A 20,746-nucleotide genomic window follows, 5' to 3' on the forward strand; every position below is an offset into this window, starting at 1 on the left:
GGTGTAATAACATGTATTGTGTGTATGCGCATGCATGCATTCATGCATGTAAATGTGTTTGTGCCGCATGTGCTCACCGTGACTTCCCTTTGCCTCTGCCGTCCCTCAAAGGCGTCTCGGCAACGCTTCACCTCAGATGCTATTAACGCCCTCTGAGCGCTGCTATTCATCATTGGTGGGATTTCCACAGGATGTTTACTTTATACTTTTTAATCAAGGGTTGTTTACTTGTCTGTAAACAAAAGGCTGCGTCGCGGCGAACATTGTGCATTCTTGGCAGGACGGCACTCCCTGACTAAAGGTTCACAGGCAAATGGGAATTTATGGGATAAAAGAATTTAAAAAAACAAAACACTGGTGCTTAGAATATGTGGGGAAAACCTGCCTTGTGATCGGATCAATAGATACGGTCAATAGGTTGATATAATCTTGTCTTTGGGTGGGTGACACAAGGATCGATTTGTTGGTGACTAATCCGAACTAAACAATTACCGTAGGTGCTCTTAATGAAGCGGTATGCTAATCTTAGCCCCAGACCTCATCCACCTTTGAAAAGAAGAATAAAGTGCTGTCTTATCTTTATTTTGGCGCAGTGAACATTCCTCTGCAAGGTACTGACGCTGGATTTAAGGCCGTGCGATGCCTCTGCATCAAACCAGGCACCATAGCTGGGGCATATGGCTGCATTGATATTCCCAAGGGGCTTTTGTTTGTTCTGCAGTAGCTTCTGTTGTGAATATTCACTTTTGTACTCTGCTCTGGAGGATCCCTGTTTGACAAAATTAAGTTTGGACTCATTGCAACTGTCTGACAGCTTATGTAGCACTGTGATTAAATTGTAGGTGTACTTTTTTTGTTCTTGTCCAGATGCAGAAACCGAGGAAGAGGAAACAAATGGCGGGATGCATTAGAAGAGCTGTAGCTTACAGCTGTGACAAAAAGTGATAAAAGTTCAAAAACTTGTCCCCATCATCTCTACCGAGGTCATGGAACTTCTACTGCTAATGGGGGACTAAAATAAATAGAACACAAAGAAAGCAGTTCCCATGATGAAAGAGCAAAGTCCGAAACTCCAGGTAGCCACAAATAAAGTCAGCAAGAATCTCTTTAAAGCCAAAGTCGACCACGCGTTGCCTCTAACAACACCAGCTTCTCTTTCAACTCCGGCCCTGCTGGAAGCACTGAGAAAAGCTCTGCAATTATGTCAACATTCCGAGACAAAGCAGACGCGCGATCCAAAGCTTCTGAATATAGTTGGGTCCAAGTTTGCACCCTGGAAAGATGACCCGAGGTTGTGTTCAGGCCTAATAGGCTGCTTCATTGCTATGCGTCCAAAGAGACGCCAATGCATTAGTACATATTCAGGCAGGGTGGATCCAACCTTGGAGGCTGAGAAATTCAAAACAAATGTCATGTGCTGGGAAAATCCTGCCCTGTTACTGGTTAGACAGGAGATCAGACATCAGCACCCCAGTCTGGCGGGGTTGTTAGCAGGACGCCCCACTGAGGATCCGTAAACACCAAATTCATGCAGTCTGGAGGGAGCAAGATAAATAAAAATAGTGATCTGATGATCCCCTTTGTTCCCCTCCACTCCTGCATTGTCTAGCTGCCGTTACCTGATAAAGCTGATAAACTGAGCTGTTAACATGAACCATCAGATAACTCCAGAAACCCAATAATGATCAAATTACACACCACTAAAAAATGTCTTGTTTTGCTTGCCATTAAAAAAATGCACGGCAGATCCGTGACAGTTACTACCACTCCGACGTTCGGGTGTATTTTAAATAAGCCGCCTGGCACAACATCCGTCTGTAGATAACAGTTAATGAAGTGCATACCTCCACCCAAGCGGCCCTGCCTTCAGATTCATGAATCTGGCCCTTTCTTCAGATACAATCAGAACATATTGCTGCTGCATTATACAAAGCATCTCAACAAACACATTTATTCTTCGCTGCACCTTCAACCACAAAAGCAGATTTTAGTGCGTTTGCTGTTTGGACTATATTTCATTCTACTTGCTAAAACTCAAAGCAAAAGTTTCTCTTGTGAATATCAAATGTGTGCTTCAGGAATCTTGTATAATCTCAAAAGCCCTTACATAGTTCATCAATTTCAAAGGTCCTGGTGTGTGTGTGTGTGTGTGTGTGTGTGTGTGTGTGTAACTTGGCAAAATGTAACTTGGGCTTTGTTGCGAAGACTGAATAATTTAAACCTACGCCTCTGACACATAACACCAGCACCAAGGATTAGTTTCAAAATCCAAAAGACTGACATTGCACGACCAGCAAAAGCACAGAAATAAATAAAATCAACAAAATAACATAAAGTAAAATATTCTGAGTGCGGTATACAGTATGTTCCATTATGGCAACATTCCTCGCTAATTCACTAACTATAGACTAATAACTATAGAGTATATATATATAAAACCAAAATAATGATATCCACTATGGTGTGTGTGTGTGTGTGTGTGTGTGTGTGTGTGTGTGTGTGTGTGTGTGTGTGTGTGTGCTCTGTTTACCGCAGGCCTGGCAGGAAATTAACTGACTGCTGATAAGTGGTCATCCGGCGAAGAAGAGAAAGATGACTCTGCTATTACAATGTGTCAGGGGCTCGACGGTGGTGGATTCAGAACTGACAGAGACTACAAAGATACTTCTATCTTTGTGAGGACTCACCGCCATCATCTTCAGCATCCTACCCTAACCATCACAACCATAACCACCAACTGGTGAACCCTGACCCCGACTTTAACCTTAAAGTAAACCTTAGTTTAACCTTAAAGCAACATTAACAGGTATCGGACATGCTAAAGACCAGCCTAAACGTCCTCTCTTTCCTGCTTAAATGCATTTGTGCATCAATACTTTTGGATGGCGAGGGCCGCAACACCGAGCAAGGATTCGGTGGCGTTTGTGTTACTTTATTTCAAAAGGTCAGCGTCTAATGTGGCACGAATGACCCCCGGAGATGTTCTCCACTCCACGTCTTTGAATTTGTTGTCAAGCTACACTGTTGTAAACATTATCACGATCTGGCACTGAGGCAGTGCAAAGTCATGTGGACAGTTCCACTTGGTAACTCTATTATTTTACTTGTCCCATGGGCCAAACTAAAGGCTGTACAAACGGGTCCCTTAATTAACTCTAATGAGTGGAAACTATAAACCCAGATTGGAATTTCAGACGCCAGTATTAGAAACCAGAGACCAAATCCTGCAAGTTCGCCGTCAATTTTTTTTGTGCAATGGCAGGAAGTGACACTACATGCATGTAGGCATCACGCGTCGCCAACAGTGACAGATGGTGGCGCACATCTCCGTGTGGGTGTCAGAGCAGGAGCAACGAGGTGGAGGAATGACTTAGTAAATGCAGAGCAACACTGAAACACCAGGGCGCCACTGCAAACTGGGCATACAGTTCGTAGCATTAGCAGAGCTAACACAAAACTTAAAACGTTACCTCCAATTAGCTTCTCCTTTTTCGACCTTCACCTGCTGTTGTGATCCAGTGAGACCACCATCTCTCCAGGCTGAGGTGAGCTCTCTCCTCGCTCAGTCGGGACTCACCCTCAGGAACGGGAGGGTCACACCTCATAAGAAGGAACCCTCGGGAACCCTTGGATTATGCAGTGTGGCCGCCTGACGCATCCTTGCTGAGGTATGCTGAACACGGTCCATGGAAGGAAGGCCCCAGGGTGGAGGCAGCAGCTACCATCTGAGGTGGGAGGAGCAGGGTGTTGTGATGGGTGCAAAGGACGTTAGATCCACATGGCTCAGCCACGGATCTACTCTAAGCTATATTTCCTATCAGCCATGCAAGAATCCATTGCGTTCCTATAAAATGGGTCTTTGCCCAAACTCTGGACATCTTCTTTAATGCTTCTCGTTGACATTTCAGAGCACGTTTGCTTGTTTTGCTCTGTGAGGATGGGATGCACAGACGAATAAGAACAGTTATGGGTAATGGCCTCATTACTCCTTCTGAGGATCTTAAAATAAGCCGGGGGCGCGCATGTTAAAGACATAAACCCCGCAGTGCGCATGGCTAACTTCAATGTGAGCGCTCCTCATCGAGCCTGTTGTTTACTTTACTGTTTGGTGTTGTCGTTTCAAAGACGTTTGGTCAGATGAAGAAGGTGGTTATGTAAGAGTCGGTTGTGGTCAACGCTAAGGTGAACGTGGGCTGCTCCTCCCACACTTCTCATCTACCTGATTATTCGGCCATCGCGATGACTCAAAGCCTGTTGTGTGGCGTTTTGGCGCGCTGTCACACCCACGCTGCTGCCAGATGAAGGCTTTGTCCTCCGTACCAGTCAGATGGCCGACGACGGCAATTAGCATTTAAAAGTCCTCAACTTCAGAAGGCCACCACGGCGCTGACGCAACCTGCGCAACACAAGCGTTGCCCCCACACCTACGCAGACGAAAACTTATTAGGCCTTAATAACATGCCGCGAGATCAAGGCCCTCCCCGCAAACAGCTGACTTGCGACTAAAAATGCATCATGGTGTGCTTCAATGTTCAGGTGCAGGGCTTTGGGGGAATAAATTGCCTTTTAAAAGTCTCACACTTATCTGAGGTTAATCAAATGAAGGATCAGCAGAAGATCAAACTTGGCACTTGCTTGCGCCCTGACCTTGAGTGTGCTCTGAAGGTCAGGGCGCATTTTAAGGTAGGGAAAGTAACATAAAGGCAGACATATTCCGATTTTCGGCATTTTTTTTAAAGCTTTTTGCTCCCATGAAGGTGTAAGCATATAGTTTTGGTGAGTGGGTTTGACCTCTCAACCGGGGGCTCTGGTGACCTTGCTGGCACCTGTTTGCTGTTTTTGAGAAACTAATTTCACATTGAAGTGGCCCTGTCTTGCTCTTTTACAGAAACAGCTCATAAATATGCATTTTTTCCCCTCACAGAGGACATCCAGTGTGGGATTTTGTGAGTCTTCCAGAATATATTGAAGTCCAATTTCTCTCCCACCTCACTTATAAATAATTCACGCTGTAGTTGAGCAAGCGCCTCAATCAAAAATCTGATAAGTGTGATTGCTGTGAAAAGTTCCATTATTTATAAAGAATTACAATAGTCATTGCATAAAATAAACTAGAGTTGGAACCTCTTAAGCTCAAAATACGAATGCGAGCTCATTTTTATAGTCTTGTCAATACTCAGTATGAAAGGTTTGTGAACGACTTGGGTGTCACTAAGTTCCTACATGCTGCCGTTGCCGCTGCACTCCGTGGACAGGGTGAAATGCATTGTGGGATACCTAGCCTGCCGAAGTGCGCTCAAGTCCCGCCTGATAAAATCACTGGAGCAAGGTGGAGCGTACTTGACAGATTGTGAGTTTAGAATTGGAACTTGGCCGGCGAGAAGTCAAGGACAGAGAAGTACGCACATTGAATACGGGCAAAGGACTTCTACATTTAGACCATCTGACCTTTGACCTCTAAAATTAGTCTCCAATTATAACCCACAGATGAATCCCATGAGCCTCTCTGTCCTGTTATAATCGGCTCTCGTTAACATCCACATCACATTCGGTCCATTTCTTGACTTTCTTCTTTGTTATGAACAAAAGATGCTGTCAGGACAGAATAATGTTCCCGCTGCACTTGGTTTCTCTGCATTCTTTGATCGTGTCGCTGGTCACAACAGCAGAGGAGGAAAATAAATCAGCCCCACACAGATAAGAGTGGAATGAGTTCTTGTCGATCCTTGTTTTTACCGTCCTGTGAGGGTTTTGTTTGTCACCGAGTGACAGGCTCCAAATAAATTTGTCTCAGTCCTGTTGGCTTCATATTTACATATTTGACTTTCGTTTGTGAGGCGGGCTGAAGTGTCGGCAGACTGGTGCCGAAAGACTTTCTGTTTCGGTCTGATGTGTGTGCGCAGCCCGGCGGTGCCTATGCAAATGTTTCATTACTCACAATGATAACAGCCATTTACAATCATTTCAGAGCTGTCAAAACCTCCGAAAGTGAAGCAAGAAAAAAAGGATGGGAATTTTATGCCCCAAAGATATTTTTTATGTGCCCTGAAAAGAAAACATGGGACTCACAAAAAGGATGAAATTGAGACTGATGTCTCAAAGTGAAAAAATTAAACAGCCGAACAAGAAGCAAAAATGGTGCTTTGAAATTTAGAACACCTGAAACGTTGCTAGAAAATCTCTGTCCTGAAGGGGGAAGTTTTAAAGGCCTTCCATTACTTCCATATCAATAAATAAAATTACTTCATCTAAATTTCTACTTGTTTTTCATTTTTAATTCCAAAGCACACCACTGTTTCTCCATCTATGGTTAAATCTATAATTCTTGTTCGCCAGTATGAGCCTGCTACAGCTACACAAGTCCATGTCCTTCGGTCTGAAAGAAGGGATTAAAACTGCAGGTCAAATCTTGTCCCTTATCAAAATAAATCCATCCCTTTTACGCCAGATTTATAGGGAAATTTGCTCTTTAAAGCGCCATCTACTGGTGGCGCATGGAAAGACATGCCACGGCCTTTAACGGCTGCTAGCTTTCCATGAAAATCATCAGCTTAATTTTCCATTAAGTGTAGTTCTAAAACGTCTCGTTTCAAGGCTCTCATCTGTTTGCTCCGGCACTAAATTACTCCGTCTGAGAACACCTGACATCTCAGACAAGACGTGTGACCTCATAAGCATGTTAACCAGGGTCATTAAGGCCTCCATTCATTGATTTTTTTCCCCCCCACGCAATCTGATTATGAAATGTCTTTCCTGGAGTGTTAATAGCGGAAAGCTGAGGACAGAGCCGGCCGCTGATGAAACCGAACGTGTTCTTGTCAGTGATTTCTTGCCGTATTTCGACGCCGCTGTGCCGCCTGTCTCCGGCCTGTCTCCGCTTTTAATGATGCTGAAAAGACTAATAAGTTTCTCTTCCGTTCAAATGTGGGACCAAGTGGGGCTAGGATTTGCATTTCGTGATATTTTATGAGCCAGAAGGGAGGAAGACTCTCAGCCAGTCAAGCTGATTAAGTATTGAGGAATTTTTCAATATTCCAAACACAATTTTCTGCCTTTAAAGTTTACAGAAAACTCTTTTTTCCATTCATACTTTTTGATTAAATCTGTCATTAGAACACCCCCTCAACCAAAAAAATGGGCATTTTTGTACCTTCCTCATATCTTTTTATTTGCATTATTAGATTTGCCAGTCCAGTCTCGTTATAAGAAGAGATTGTTGGATGAATAAATGTGGATTCAGCCTTCTGGAAACACCTTCCTTAAGCAGCCATAGAACACAATTACTTCTCCCCAGCCTTTACCGTCTTCTGCAGTCTTCAGCTGTTTCCATCACTAGATTTGTCAGATACAATATACGAACACATTTCCCGCTGATATGCTGACGCACTGGGGGACAAATACAGCCATTAAAGGACTCACAATAGGTGAACACATATATAAATGTCCCTGTAAGGCTATATATTCTTATTACATGTCAAACTTTGGTGATATATAATTTGAGGAGGTCTTATATTCCATCCATTCATGCCTCGATGCCAAATACAAGCTAAGCTAAAGCATTAAAAGGTGAGAAAACTGTGGCACAAAGTCTGGGTAAGAATTTCCTTTTGGATTTCCCTGTGAAGACAAGCCAACAAATAAACCAGACATGAGATAATGATTTGTTTTCTTCCAGTGGGTGTTAAAAAGCCTGCTGCAGAGTCACACTTTTCATGGAAACGGCCACTCCTGCAACTCAATCCTAACAATCATTTGTGAGGTGCTGCAGTTGTTGCTGGTGTAAGCAGTCTTTTTACACCGCTGGTGGTCCCTGGAGTATCGAACTGATGAGAGGAGCTGTGCGATCCGCCATTATTCAAGGTCAACCATGTGCTGAAATCGATTTCTGCACTTTATATTGTATTTGTATGTTTAACTTCATCGGTGGGAATCCATTTTGTGATTTGGTGCACCCAAATGTCCTTACCTGCCAGTGCAGAGATTGCTTTCTCTTGTTTTTAAGATTAATAAAGTTATGCACGTCACACTGGTGAACAGCTAAACTCATGCACACTGGGTTGCTAGTTTAGTTTCACACCTATATAAATGCCACCAAAGTCTCCACCAATAAGGGACAACAGTTCATTCCTGTCCAAACGTACTGTTGAGGTTAATTTGTTGCATTTGGGAGCGGGTTTTTGTACTGGAAGGCCTCGCTGTCACTGCTAATTTTAAAATCAGAAACAGAAGGAAGGTTAGATAGAAGCAGGAGGAGGGAGAAATGTTAATGAGAGCCGCTGACACGGCAAAGCAATTTAAGATGCTCACGCTGCGGACCACAATCAGCTGTCGTGATTAATGGGATGGATTTGTTTTCCTCTCACCTCCCCGCACGCCCCTCTCACGCTGTCCACAGATTAAAGAAGTTTCAGCTCCAAGAATATTGATGCTCCTGAGACAGAGTTAAGTCCAAAACAGCAGAGCAAACTCTGCTATTTATTGAAGACTTGAGAGCCAAATCGATGCAGGAATTGCTGTGTATATATCCCAGGTGGACGTGACGGGTTTGGACGACTCATGTGGTCCTCCAGGAAGTGACGTCTGTTTACATCCCACCGGAATGTGAAGTCCACTAGTCACCATTCTAACCTGTGCAACCAGTGCTGTCTCAGCAGACACAGAACCGACTCACCATTACTTTTGCTTTCCCCTTTTTAAACTGACAAAAAAAATAAAGTTTACTTTTAAACGGAACCTGTCAGGATGGTGAGAAAATCAACCTCAAGTACCCGACTGGATTTATACGACATTTGGGGATTAATTTAAAGCCTGCAATAAAGCCATCGTGAGGTTTTTCTTCAATAGGTGAAGTGAAGGCTGAGTTTTCCCAAAGCTTCTCCTCTTGGTTTGTATATCGAGCCAGAGAGGGAGACGGATCCAGGGGGTGAAAGGAGAGCATAAAAAAACAATGATTACCTGCAGCTGTCATCCCGTTGTTTATTTATCCCGCCGATCCAGAGGCAAACAATGGATCCATTCAAGGCTTCTCTGGTCTTCCTCCCTTCACACCTCATGATTAAAGTCTCCTCTGATGCCCACAGTGCACGTACCTGACCGACACATCTGACGTCTGCATTTTTTTCTTTAACTGTAAAAGATAAACAAACCCAACATGACCCGGAGGTAAACTTTCAGCTGAAACCCAAGGTTCGGATGAAAGCAAAAGCGTCGATGCAGCCTCGGTGACTCACGCTCACCTGACAGGAGAGAGGAGGATGGTTACTGCCGATGATGCTGACGCACCAGAGGAGTGACTGCGGAAACTTTTTCCCAGAGTTACTTGCATCGCTGAGCTCCCCAAGGTTGCATCTGCTGCTGCTTCGCCAACCTTGCAGCAAAAAGACGGCCGACGCCATGTTTTTGGAGCTAAAATGTCGGTTATCCTCAGCAGAACCTCGGCGGGATTTTCAGTGAGATCTGATGAAATGTTGCACCTGAAATCAGCAGAGAAGAGAGCAGGTTTTAATATCCCCCTGCTTTTGATATTATGTGAGCACACTGGCCTCTTCCACCTCAGTTTCTCTTAACTGTGTTTTGCTTTCTTATGTCAGATTAGGCGTGTTTGTGCCCTTTATTTCTTCAGAATTCTTCAGCATTTATGTAATTATCTGGGATTTTAGGATCAGTCCTATACACAGTAAAGCCAAAGCCTCGGACCTTGTCACGGTGCGCAGATGCTCATCTGTTACGGCTCTTGGAGCGTTTATGCAATGCACCGGATGTACAAGCTTCCCCTAACAAAACACATGCAACTACCTGACTGACAGCTGAGCCATGCTGGAGGATGTGGGTGGGTGTTTTCTCCTTTTGTATTTTGACAGCGCTCATGTGGGACACTGGCATCTGTTCTAGACAGACAGTGGGAGTTGACCCACCTGACATGCTCAGATGTTTTGCTTTTCCTATTAATGCACTACTGTACAGGGAAAGAACATACATGTCTGTCACACATGAAGAGAGGGATCGTCATGCTAATGCTCACGTGAAACCACTGGAAAAGAAAAGCCAAGGAGGACGGGGGGACATATGAAAACATGAAAATTAATTGGTTATGTTGAACCTGAATACCCAGATCTAACTGGATGAGCATAATTAGCCTTAGCTAATTCTTGGTAGCGCACTAGAAAGGTCAGTTCCCGTGACCTTGAGATTAGCTGCATCATTGGAATGAAAAATTAAGAAACACGTTCCTGCATGGAATAAATAAAACCCATAGATTAGTCCAGCTACCTGGATCGGGCCTCGGATGTGGCAGGAGAATCCAACCTGGAAGCATAATTTGATGACTCAGGCTGCGTTGGGACCCCCCCCCCCACACACACACACACACACACACACACATGTCTTTTTCAAGGATGCATAAACTGTGATGTTGCCTTTGATTCTGACCTCAGGGCCTGCAGGGAGCGTCGGGGCTGACACACTCGTCCCGCCTTTGTGCGTGTTAGATCGGAGGAGCTGCATCTCAGAGGATAACCGTACAGAGAAGCCTGTCGGCTCTGAGGGAGGCGCCGTCATTGATACAATGATGCACTACACGGAATACTAAAATATCTATTTCTGGGGATCTGTATTCGTAAAACGACCGTTTCAAACGTGCTTTGGGCTTGTTGATGGCGTGCTGTTGAAGAATAAAGAACTCTTACTGATTTTCAAATTAACTACAGAAAAAGAGGTACTCAGTGGTACTGAGAACCATCTGATAATCTGCTGCAACACGCAAACGTCACAGCCACTCGGTGTTTCTGTAATTGTGCCCTTAATGGCCATCAACGGTCCTGATTGTGTTAAAGGGTTTCGATAGGGGTCATCGCTGAGCCTCGTAATTGGCTGTTAAAGGCATTTAGCTCCGGGTTTAAAGAATGAGGGGGTTAAACCGAGTCAGCCTGGTGCCTTTGGATCCTGAACATCCCCAGATGGAGCCGCTAAAGGGTTCGGACCTTTGAAAGGTCCTGTCTTCCCTTTTGGGTATTAAATATGCTAATGAGAGGTGGAGTGTGACTGGGGCGGTTTTCCATTTTGATTAGGGTTCAGACGTTAAAGAGGAGCCCACTTCAGCAGAAAGAATTCACGATGTTAGCATGTTTTATTAAAAATGCCCTGAAATATTAATGCCGCTTTAGACCTGGCGTATCCTATAGGAGAATGACATCAGGATTTGGGGGTCACGTGACAGTAGCGAAGCTGATCGTCTTCTGGTTTCCTTTTACACTTTCACGTTGGCCAGTTTTTATCTGCTCAACTAAACTGGGCCCCATTGGCTCTTCCTGTGGACGGTACGGGGGTGGGGGGTGCAGTCAAAACTCCAGGGCGTCAGCTTCTTTATTTCACCGCTCTCAGATCAGGAACCTCAAACACATCTGATATTTACTCTTCCTGATGGTGCCGCTGCAGCACCGCCTGGAAGTACTGTACCACTGAGCGAGCTAACTAACTCCACCTCTGGGGTCAGCCAGCCTCCTTTTCTCTTCTCCTTCCTTCTTTTTCTTTATCTCCCTCTTGCTCCCTTTCTCTGTAAGCTCCTCCCTCACTAAGGGAGAGCTGGGAGATTGAACAAGGGCCATGGGAGAAAAGTGATTTATTTCTGGGCATTTCCAGGGGCGCGTCATGAATAAATTTACAGGTAGGTAAGCAGGCACATCCCTCTGATTAGTTCATTTCATCCCCGTGGGAAAGAAAAAAGAGGGAGAGGAGATTCAGAGAGAAACATGCAGTCGAGGTTCTATAGATATACACCTACACTGCACACCAAGCTGATCCAATGTGGGTTTTCAGGTATGTTAATGAGGTCAAACAGAGCAGAGTTTGTGGTGTTACCGCACCACTGTTCCAAAAAAATCCTAAATTATCAATCAAAAGAGAACTTAAGCTGCACACAGGGTCCACTGGGGATTCCATGTTTAGGACAGATGGGTCAACGGGCAGACTTTTCCCCAACTGGACTGTTTCTTTCCAAACTTCTGTCGTGATCAAGAAAGAAGAAGTGGAGAAGTTGGGAATAAGTGGGCTATCCTAATGAATTCCCTGTGCTAAACGGTTCAAATGGATAGTTCTGTCATGAGGAGCGGTCCAATTAACGGGCTGAAGGGGAAGTATAAAGGAGCTCTGGACTTTCAGCAAAGATATAAAGAAGAAAAGAAGTCTTTGTTGCACATTTGTTTTTGGCACATTTTGACAGTTGGACAGTAGTAACGCTGGTGTGAAAACATCTTCAGACTGAGAGCTTTAATTATTCGCATTTAATTCACGTGTACATTTTAATTGTGTGCTGCAGGCGGGTCTTTTATGACAGACATTTCTGCGTAGTCATCCTCTGTTAGCCAGCCCACGCTATCAACATCAGGCTACATCACTGGGGCACTGTTGTCCATCCCTCCTCACCACCGATCTCATCTCTGAGGGACGCTCTTGATATTTTTCATGCTTGTGCCACGTTTAGGAGGACAGATGGCCAGGCTAGCATCTAAGAAGCGTTCACATTGTTCTGCAAAACGCTCTGGACATCTCGGGGCCCGTCACCGTGAGATTTCAGAGCGTGACACGCTTGTCGTGCATGATTCAGACGGTGAAAAGTCTTTCGGTTGCATGGCTGAAGGCTGTAGGCTGTGCTTTTGTCTCTCAAAGGTTACAGAAAGAAAGGCCACCAAAAGGAAAAACCAAATCGCTGGGGAAGGAGAGAGGAATTAGAGTGGAAAGTAGAAGACTGTTAACGCTGTTGAGACCGGTGTGCTTGTCGGAAGGCTGATTTCTGAGTTCTGGCGGGAATGTGGAAAAAGTGAGCCTCCCCGGGACACCGCGGCGGCAGCATAGAGACAATTATTTTGTTCCCATTAAATAATCAAATCGTTGATCCTCTAGAAAAAGCTTAAGTCTAACCAGAGTTGACTCAGAATGCTGTTACTGGAGAGAAAATCAATACAGCTCCGCTCATTATGATCAATTCATGGGTGCTCCTCCCCATTCTACGCAGATACTGTCCCTAAAGTACGATGTTGGCTGTATATGCGAGGAAGATTTACCAGAGAATGTTGCTTCAAGCATTTTCTTTTCTTGGGTTTTCGTATGTGGGAGTAGAGCGCCAGCTCACACACACTGGGCCGAAACCTCATTAGGGATGTTCATCGCTGCGCGGGTTTCTGCTTATCAGTCTTTTTCTCCACCTCACGTGTGCCGTCCAAGACTCAATGATCAGCGAAACCGTCGAAAAGAGATTTAAAAGGAACTCTTTGTGGACAGCTTGAAATTGGATAAACTCCTCTGATTATACCGTTAAAGCCCCACCAAAGCGCTCGCTGCTGTTCTGGCTCGCTAACGAACGGCGTCGCGGCTTCAGCGCCTCGTCCCATGGACACCTGACGCGCCTCCTTTGATTCTGTCGAGGCTGAGGGGCCCGTGCGGTCGCTTGAGTCCGACGGCGACTCCAATTTTTCTCTCGCCACGCTGAGCTCATCTGGACTGGCAGCCGCCGCTACCCGATTTATTAAAGATCCGATCAGGTCACATTCATAACTCACGCCACGTGTCAGTCCTCGCACGCGCACGTGAACGAGGCACCTCTCATCGTGGGCGGCAGAGCACGTGTGTTAGCGAGGCCATATTGAAGCATTCACAATCAGATGATTTTAGCCTTTAAACCGCCAGAGTGGCCATTGGTGGTCACATCTCTATTTTTGCTGAGGAATTTTGATGTATTCATGGAAATCTGTGACCATCTGGTTATTGCTTTGTGTTTTCTTTTAAAGAGGGAATTAAAGCACTCGTGCATACACAGCAATTATAGAAGGAAATGCAACTTTACTTTCATCGCAAAACATGCTCAAAGTGGGCGCCTCACAGATGAACCTCAACTTTTTTTTACTCTCCAGCTAAATGGAGCCTTGCTGGTCGGTTCCTCCTCCCTCCGGAGCCAAATATGCTCTCTTCAGAATCTATTATACATACGCCAGACACCTCTTCAACATCGACTCCTGCAAATTATTCAGCAACAGTCTGCTGCCATCCTGCTCCACACGTAGCGTCTCATGCAAATTGCATGCGCGCAAACGTAAATGGGTTGGTTTATTGTTGGGGTCTCTCCCCCCCACCCCACCCCCCAAGTCAAAACTTCTTTCAACTCAGGCCTTTCAGACCGCGTCGACAAGGGCGTCTTCAGAGTCGGCCTCTGATTACGTGAGCTGCAAAAAGCAGCGGACAGATGGAGGGAAATAAAAAATAGAACTATATTTTCTGTAGCCTTTCGTGACCCCCCGCTGGAGAGTATAGATATAAAAAGCTGGTTGTGGTCTGCTCTCACAGAGGTGGATAAGCAGCACACTCAGGGGAATCTTTGCAGTGACATCTTTAAAACCATCCCATATGCTTTATTCCCAAGCGTGCATGAAAAACACACCGTGGCTGTTTTCATATCCTCCGTGTGCCGCTAGCACGCTCGCAGGGGAAATTCACACACGTTGCTGAGTTTCCCTCAACTTGACGTGACGCTCGGCATCTGTCTAAATGTAGGTGATTCCATCAGCAGAACATTCCCTGATTTCGCCGTTCGCGTCGCAGGACTCGGATCGATCGTTTAGAGGAGGGGTCGGTGCTGCACGGGCTCTGGCGTTTGCAGCCAAGACCCAAGTTCACACTCCTGCGGCATTTTACAGCCCCGAGCGTGGTGACTATGGCCAGGAAAATTAGCAGGGAAGGCCTGGGGGACGTCATGGACCCCATATTAGATGCATTAGCGGGATAAATATCTTTATGTGTGAAGAGCAGATATGTGCACGGCTGTTTTACAGCAGTTTATCTGGGATATTGGTTTAGTGGAACCCAATCAACTGTGTCAGTCCTAGTTGATACTGTAGCACATACTGCTTCTTTACAGCAAATTCTGCTCAGGAATCAATATTACTCCATTGAGGCCAATATTAAAACGCTTCTTTCCATTCATTTCTAATAAGGCCGCACCGCCGTGGCCGTTTGTCCTCATGAGGAGCTGCAGCATTAAAACAAGGAGCAACACTGCTGAATGGAGTTATAATGCCCAGAAATTGTCGAGCTGTTTTCACCATAAAATACAGACTTAAACCTTTTTTCTGGTGCTACAGCCCAAAATGCTTCTGATTATGTTTGTGTTGTTAATCATAGGAAACCTTCCAGCTCAGTGCAGGAATAAAACTGGGTAGATTATGTGAATGGATCCATAATCTGGGGAGAACCCCTGGTGACCTGTTCAGTACAGTGTGAATAACAAGCTCCACGCGTTTTCACAGCAGCTGCAGGTTTAAATGGAATCATTTTCTCCATCATTTACATAATATTTAACCGCCCAGCGGTGTATTTATCTTCAGGAGTGCCCAAATCCTTCCATATTGCCTTGCTCAAGGACACTCTGCCACGCGTGCACCGCGGTAGGGCCTAACCTTTCCCTGGCTCTTGACTTTGTGTTGTGAGGCTATGCGAACACGCGTCTGACGCCTCAGAGGTGCTTCATTACAGCGGAGTCGATAAGGGTTGTTGGGTCTCGGCGTTCCCTCAATTTCTCAATTCAATTTGTGACTCTCGGCGGCCAATATCAATCTGCCTGTTCTGAATTTCACAGCTGCTCTTGTCAGTAAATGGATATAATGGCTTCGGCGAGAACGAATGAATCAAGTTGCCCCGCTGTCATTCTATATCATTCCAATTCCGCACTGAGGTCGGTGAATATGAAGGAGGCGCCGAGTGCCCCCACCTGCATCATATGTTTACAGACAGCCATTACAGTGCAGCCAGAGCATACATCATCTAGATCTTTTTTCTCTTTTTTTTTACTCCTCTAAAGCCACTTATGACAAGCTGCTCGTGCCGTGATGAATGCGTGGGTCCACGGCGACAGGCAAATTCCTCTTCTTATTCATTTCTGTCTGCATGAATTTGCATAAAAGCTGGTGTGGAGCATTTGTCGTGAGCGAAGATGAGGAAGAGGAGGCAGACGCATCATCTGCAACGTTTCAAAAGAGACCGATGGTTGGAACCCGCAGGGCTGTCATGAGTTCACCTGCCTTTTTGACTAAATTCTGCAGTAAATTTCAAACCCGTGATTTGTCAGTTCGGGGTCAAAGGGCACAGGTTAGCGGGGTCATCCGGGTCCTCCCACCTGCTTTTCCAAATCATTCCTTCATTTTCCCATCAGCGTTTTCTAATCTTGAATGTTAAATTTTGCTGCAAGAGTTGAAAATGAATAAGCAACTATTCAAGGAGCAGTTCCCTCTATTAACAGTGGGGGTAAATTGCTGCTGTATTTGGTTAAGCAATGACTCATAAAGCATAAGAAATGATCACTCGAACAGGAAAGCTATTCTCATTACTCACACGCTGGGTGATCTAAATGCACAGTGTACCCGCGGTCTAAATAGCAATTACCATGAAAGTCATTGGAATCCTCACAACTTTGGTGCAGGAGAGCCACTCGCACACACTGGGGTTACCACGGTGAAAGGGGGGAAAGCCTCCAGACAGAAGTCATTCACATCGATTTCTTAAATAAAGAGACTTTGTGTGAATGCTTTTATTAATATGTGGCTGATGTAAACCCGTCTTTGGCTCCAGTGTAACACTAAAAACAGGTCGTGTTGTCAGTTTTCTTTTCAGCGTTGTTCGTCAAGTGTGACATCAGAGCTAATTAATTCCTATTGTTAATTCCGTTTCAAAGCACTCATTTAGCTGTGTCTTGATGACACACGCGAAGAATTGTGCCACACCAGATAGAGCTTGACACTGCTTTATCTTTCAGTTCATTATAAAAACCCGTTAATGGGTAACGTTCACAATCATTTCAACATGAAGAACGAGTCGTAGCTGCTAATATCAGAAACTCTGGCTAAATGCAGTCTGTCATGGCTCAAGTGTATCAGCTGTCAGGCATTTTTCAGCTTTCTGCAAAAGGAAAGAAATAACAAACAAGCTTTAATAAACCATTCAAAGCCACATCAGTCAGCCTGGTGTATCTCTGAAACCCTCAACAGATGTGTCCCCCCCCCAATTCCAAAATGGCTTTTAGTCCATTTAAACCATATTTTTGGTTCTAGCCCCTGATGGTTTTAAGAGATTATTTCTTATTTGCCTTCCAATTCTGGGTGCAGTGGCCAACATTTGGCCAACATTTGCCATGAAACAGGAGCAGCTTGCTGTTGAATTCTTGTCCACCTTAACGCAGGTGGACAGGTGTCAGATTGGGGGGAGGCAGTGTTCCGTGAGCGTGCAATTAAATAGGCATGTGCACTTTACTGTGTCCTCATATAGACAGACAGACATAATCATAGAATACAGGGATGGAGATTCTTTATAGTGCGTCCTGCTTTCATCTGGAGAATATATTTCAGACGTGGTTAGTTTATCTAAATCTGAGAAATAACATAAAGCCCACATGTGTGTAAATAATCCTCTTAGGGTGGAAGAGGAAGGTGGAAGAAGCGCATTCACAGACAGAAACCAGAGATATTTTGTTTTGCTGTTCTTCAGTAGCTGCTTGGTGTCAGAATCCAGGAGTCAAACCCAGTTTGATGCAGCGCCGCTTCTGTGATGATCCTATAATGAGCTCATCTGCTGATAATCCGGATTCTTTTTCCTACTTCACACAAAATTCGTCCCACCAAATGCCACTTGTGCAGTTTTACACGTGTTTTCATTCTTTTCCCAAAGACACAGTAGTCATTAAACGTCCTAAAGTGGAAATAGTCGCTCTTGAAGGCCCTGCAGCGCCACCTGCCGGCATGACGATTCGGTGCTGCTGTGCGTTTCTACAGAAACCTCAAAAGGTTAGATTAGGATGAAACCTTTAAGGGGTGTGTAGGAAACCAAGTTCTGCTCAGTTGAGAGCATAATTTTCCTTATATCAGCCCGACCTTTATGTTTCTGGAGCGGAGGACCCTCCTAACTACAGAAGTTCACCCTTATTGGTCCAGAAGTCATTTTCCTTTACATGAATTAAAAAGCCAACACTTTCTATAAACATTTATTTAACTTTATTAGCCAGAAACAACCAGCTCAGACGAGGATTCCATATTGTTTCAGAACGTCTGTGTACTTTGCAATCTTTGCCTCGACGTTCTTCTCAGCCTGCTTGGTCAGTTTTCTGACCGTCTTTTTCTTGGCATAGCGGAGCTTGGCCTTCTCTTTTCTCTTCTCCTCCAGGGTGGCTGTGATAGCCTGGTACTTCCAGCCAACTTCATGTGCCAGACGCCCAAGGACAGCAAACTGACGCGAGGAGGGAGAACAACATTTCAGTGTTGATCTGGCAATCTGAACCACATCCAGCCTTTGATCCAGAAGAGAATTCAGTAACGAGTTCTCAAATTGGAGGTGCAACTCGACTCAGCAATCAGATCCGAAAAGTAGGACTCATCAATAAATGATCAGTTAAGGGTTACATTGATCTTCATTGTCAAGTTGAATCGAATTGGAACAGAATAGTGGTTTAAAGCTCACCTTGCGAGAGGGCTTCAGACGCACAATCTTAAGAGCAGCTGGAACCACCATGCGCTTCCTCTGTGGACCCAAACTCAAAGGTCAGACTGAGATGAACAGCAAACACCACATACAAGCGAAGACAGTCAAAACTATAGATCAGATAGGTCAACTTTCATCACCTTGTCATAGGGTGGAGGGATACCGTCGAACACCTTCAGTCTCTCCAGAGCAGCCTGGCCTCTCTTGGTTTTGTGGGGGAGCATGCCTGGTCAGAGAAAAACACCCAGGTTTAATACCTGTGACCTTTAAAAGCATCAGGTTGTCCAAGCACGCGCGCTTGTTCCTGCTGAACTCAGTAATCAGATCCGTATCTTGCGTCTCATCACAGAGGATCAGCTTTGAGATAAAGTGCTCATCACAGTAAGAACAGGAACAACGTGCTGGCTCTGTGAATGTAGCCATTTTCTGGGCAGTCAACTTACTCTGATTTGGTATTATGGGACATATATATTTCTGATAAGCATTTACCACTGCTCTGTAAATTGCACTTTAACCCCTACTTTTATTTGAGCAAAGTGCCAATAACTACCTCTTTTTGTCACAATTCCAATTGTATTACAATGCCACAAATATAGAAACTGTATAGCCATGTCCTTACCCCTGACAGTCCTCCAGAAGATCCTGCTGGGGGCTCTGAAGTGGTACGGCCCTCGAGAGGGGTTGGTATTCATCCTCTTACGCAGGAAAGCCAGGTACTTCACTGAACAACAGACAAGGCATCTTTAGAATATGCCAAATGCTCCACTGTGATTTCAATGTGTCGCACTGATGTCTCAGATGGTAGTGCATGTGAGGTTGTCTCATTGTCAATGAAACTCGAATTATATTGGTTAAGCACATCACAGACATGCATATTAATAAATTACCACAGTTTAGAGGTTTACACTACTTACGCTTGTTGCGGTAGAAGTTGCCTGAGATGTTGATGCCTTCACATCTCACCACCACCACTTTGTGTCCTGCAAAAAATAAAATAAAAAATACTAATGCGTTACACGCTTGTGGCAAGAGGCAAATGCATAACCTAAACTACAGATGATCATCCGTCTCAGATGGTAGTGCATGTGAGTTTTCTCATGGTCGCTAAACTCAAGCAAAAAAACAAACATATCATCACTGACAGACCTGCAGCGATCACCCAATTCACTGTGAAATTCAGCGTTCAATGGTCATTTGACAACACAACATGTAGTCTAGAGCCTTCGATAACAGCACTTACCCAGCAAAAGCTGTTTAGCCACAATGGCAGAGAGCCGGCCGAGTAGATGGCCCCTGCCATCCAGCACCAGAACCTGTACGTGACAGATGCGTTATTGCATTGTTAAATAAAGCCTCGGTGTTTCCCCTGTAAAAGTAGCATTGATATATTTGACCAGCGTACCTGCAGCCAAGTAAGAATACTAAAATATCAAGCGCACTTTACCCACAAGTCCGCTATCATCCACGCATGGACATGCTACGTTAGCAATGACATCCCATCGTAATGCCCTTTTAACATAATGTAGGTATTTAGTGTCAAATGAAATGGCGCGAAGACAATACGTTATAATTGGCAGAGGATTAGTTATTAGTTCTGCATTAATGTAATATGGAGAGCAAAGGCAGTTAGCAAGCTAACAGCATTGCTTGTTAAGGAAGCTGCCATGATGAAGGCACGTCTCCTCAAGCCGCGCTGGCTGTCTAAAACACGAAACAATATAAAATCCTCAAGGAACGCAGACCAACGCAAGGACTATAAATACATGTTCTGTGGCTTTGACATGCAGATTAAGGGTAAATACAAGGCCTGACTTCAACCAAAACACCGAAGAGATTGAAAATTCTTTCCAACGATTGCCCACCTTATTGAACCGGTCCGCCATGATGCGCAAAAAGAAAGATGCACGGGGTTGCTCGTGGTAAAAGGCAGGGGTATCCGGAAGTGACGACATTTTGTCGTGTTGTAGAAGTGGTTCAAGACAGAATTATCGCCACCTGGTGGGTGGAAGATTACAGTCCCATTTAACAATTCAGCATTATCTTAATTCTTCATTTGATTTAGAATAGACTTCTACGTGCAGGTAAGTAAAATAGAATTGCCGTAAATGGCTTTTTAACTAGTTTACCTATGATTATGTAACCCATGTCATGTAACAAATCTCAGTTCATCTCTACACTGACGTGATAGTGGAGTAAACTGGCTATATCAGGTTGCTTGTATTTTTTAATTCCTCAA

General features: G+C 44.7%; 1 protein-coding gene and 2 non-coding genes across 3 annotated transcripts; all 3 read right to left on the reverse strand.

Moving 5' to 3' along the window:
- Positions 1 to 18,002: 18,002 nt before the first annotated feature.
- rpl13a (ribosomal protein L13a) lies at positions 18,003 to 20,487 on the reverse strand. The gene is made up of 7 exons (XM_003962712.3): positions 20,373 to 20,487; positions 19,751 to 19,823; positions 19,425 to 19,490; positions 19,130 to 19,231; positions 18,651 to 18,736; positions 18,490 to 18,549; positions 18,003 to 18,258 (listed from the first exon to the last, which is right to left on the reverse strand). The coding sequence occupies exons 1-7, from the start codon at positions 20,460 to 20,462 to the stop codon at positions 18,049 to 18,051; spliced, it is 687 nt and encodes a 228-aa protein (XP_003962761.3). The 5' UTR covers positions 20,463 to 20,487; the 3' UTR covers positions 18,003 to 18,048.
- Positions 19,299 to 19,381, reverse strand: LOC115248960 (small nucleolar RNA Z195/SNORD33/SNORD32 family). The gene has a single exon (XR_003887688.1). It is a non-coding gene; the product is annotated as a small nucleolar RNA Z195/SNORD33/SNORD32 family (small nucleolar RNA).
- On the reverse strand, positions 19,574 to 19,655 carry LOC115248959 (small nucleolar RNA Z195/SNORD33/SNORD32 family). Its single transcript, XR_003887687.1, has one exon. It is a non-coding gene; the product is annotated as a small nucleolar RNA Z195/SNORD33/SNORD32 family (small nucleolar RNA).
- Positions 20,488 to 20,746: the final 259 nt, after the last annotated feature.

Source organism: Takifugu rubripes, chromosome 2 (assembly GCF_901000725.2).
Source record: "Takifugu rubripes chromosome 2, fTakRub1.2, whole genome shotgun sequence".
NCBI lineage: Eukaryota > Metazoa > Chordata > Actinopteri > Tetraodontiformes > Tetraodontidae > Takifugu > Takifugu rubripes.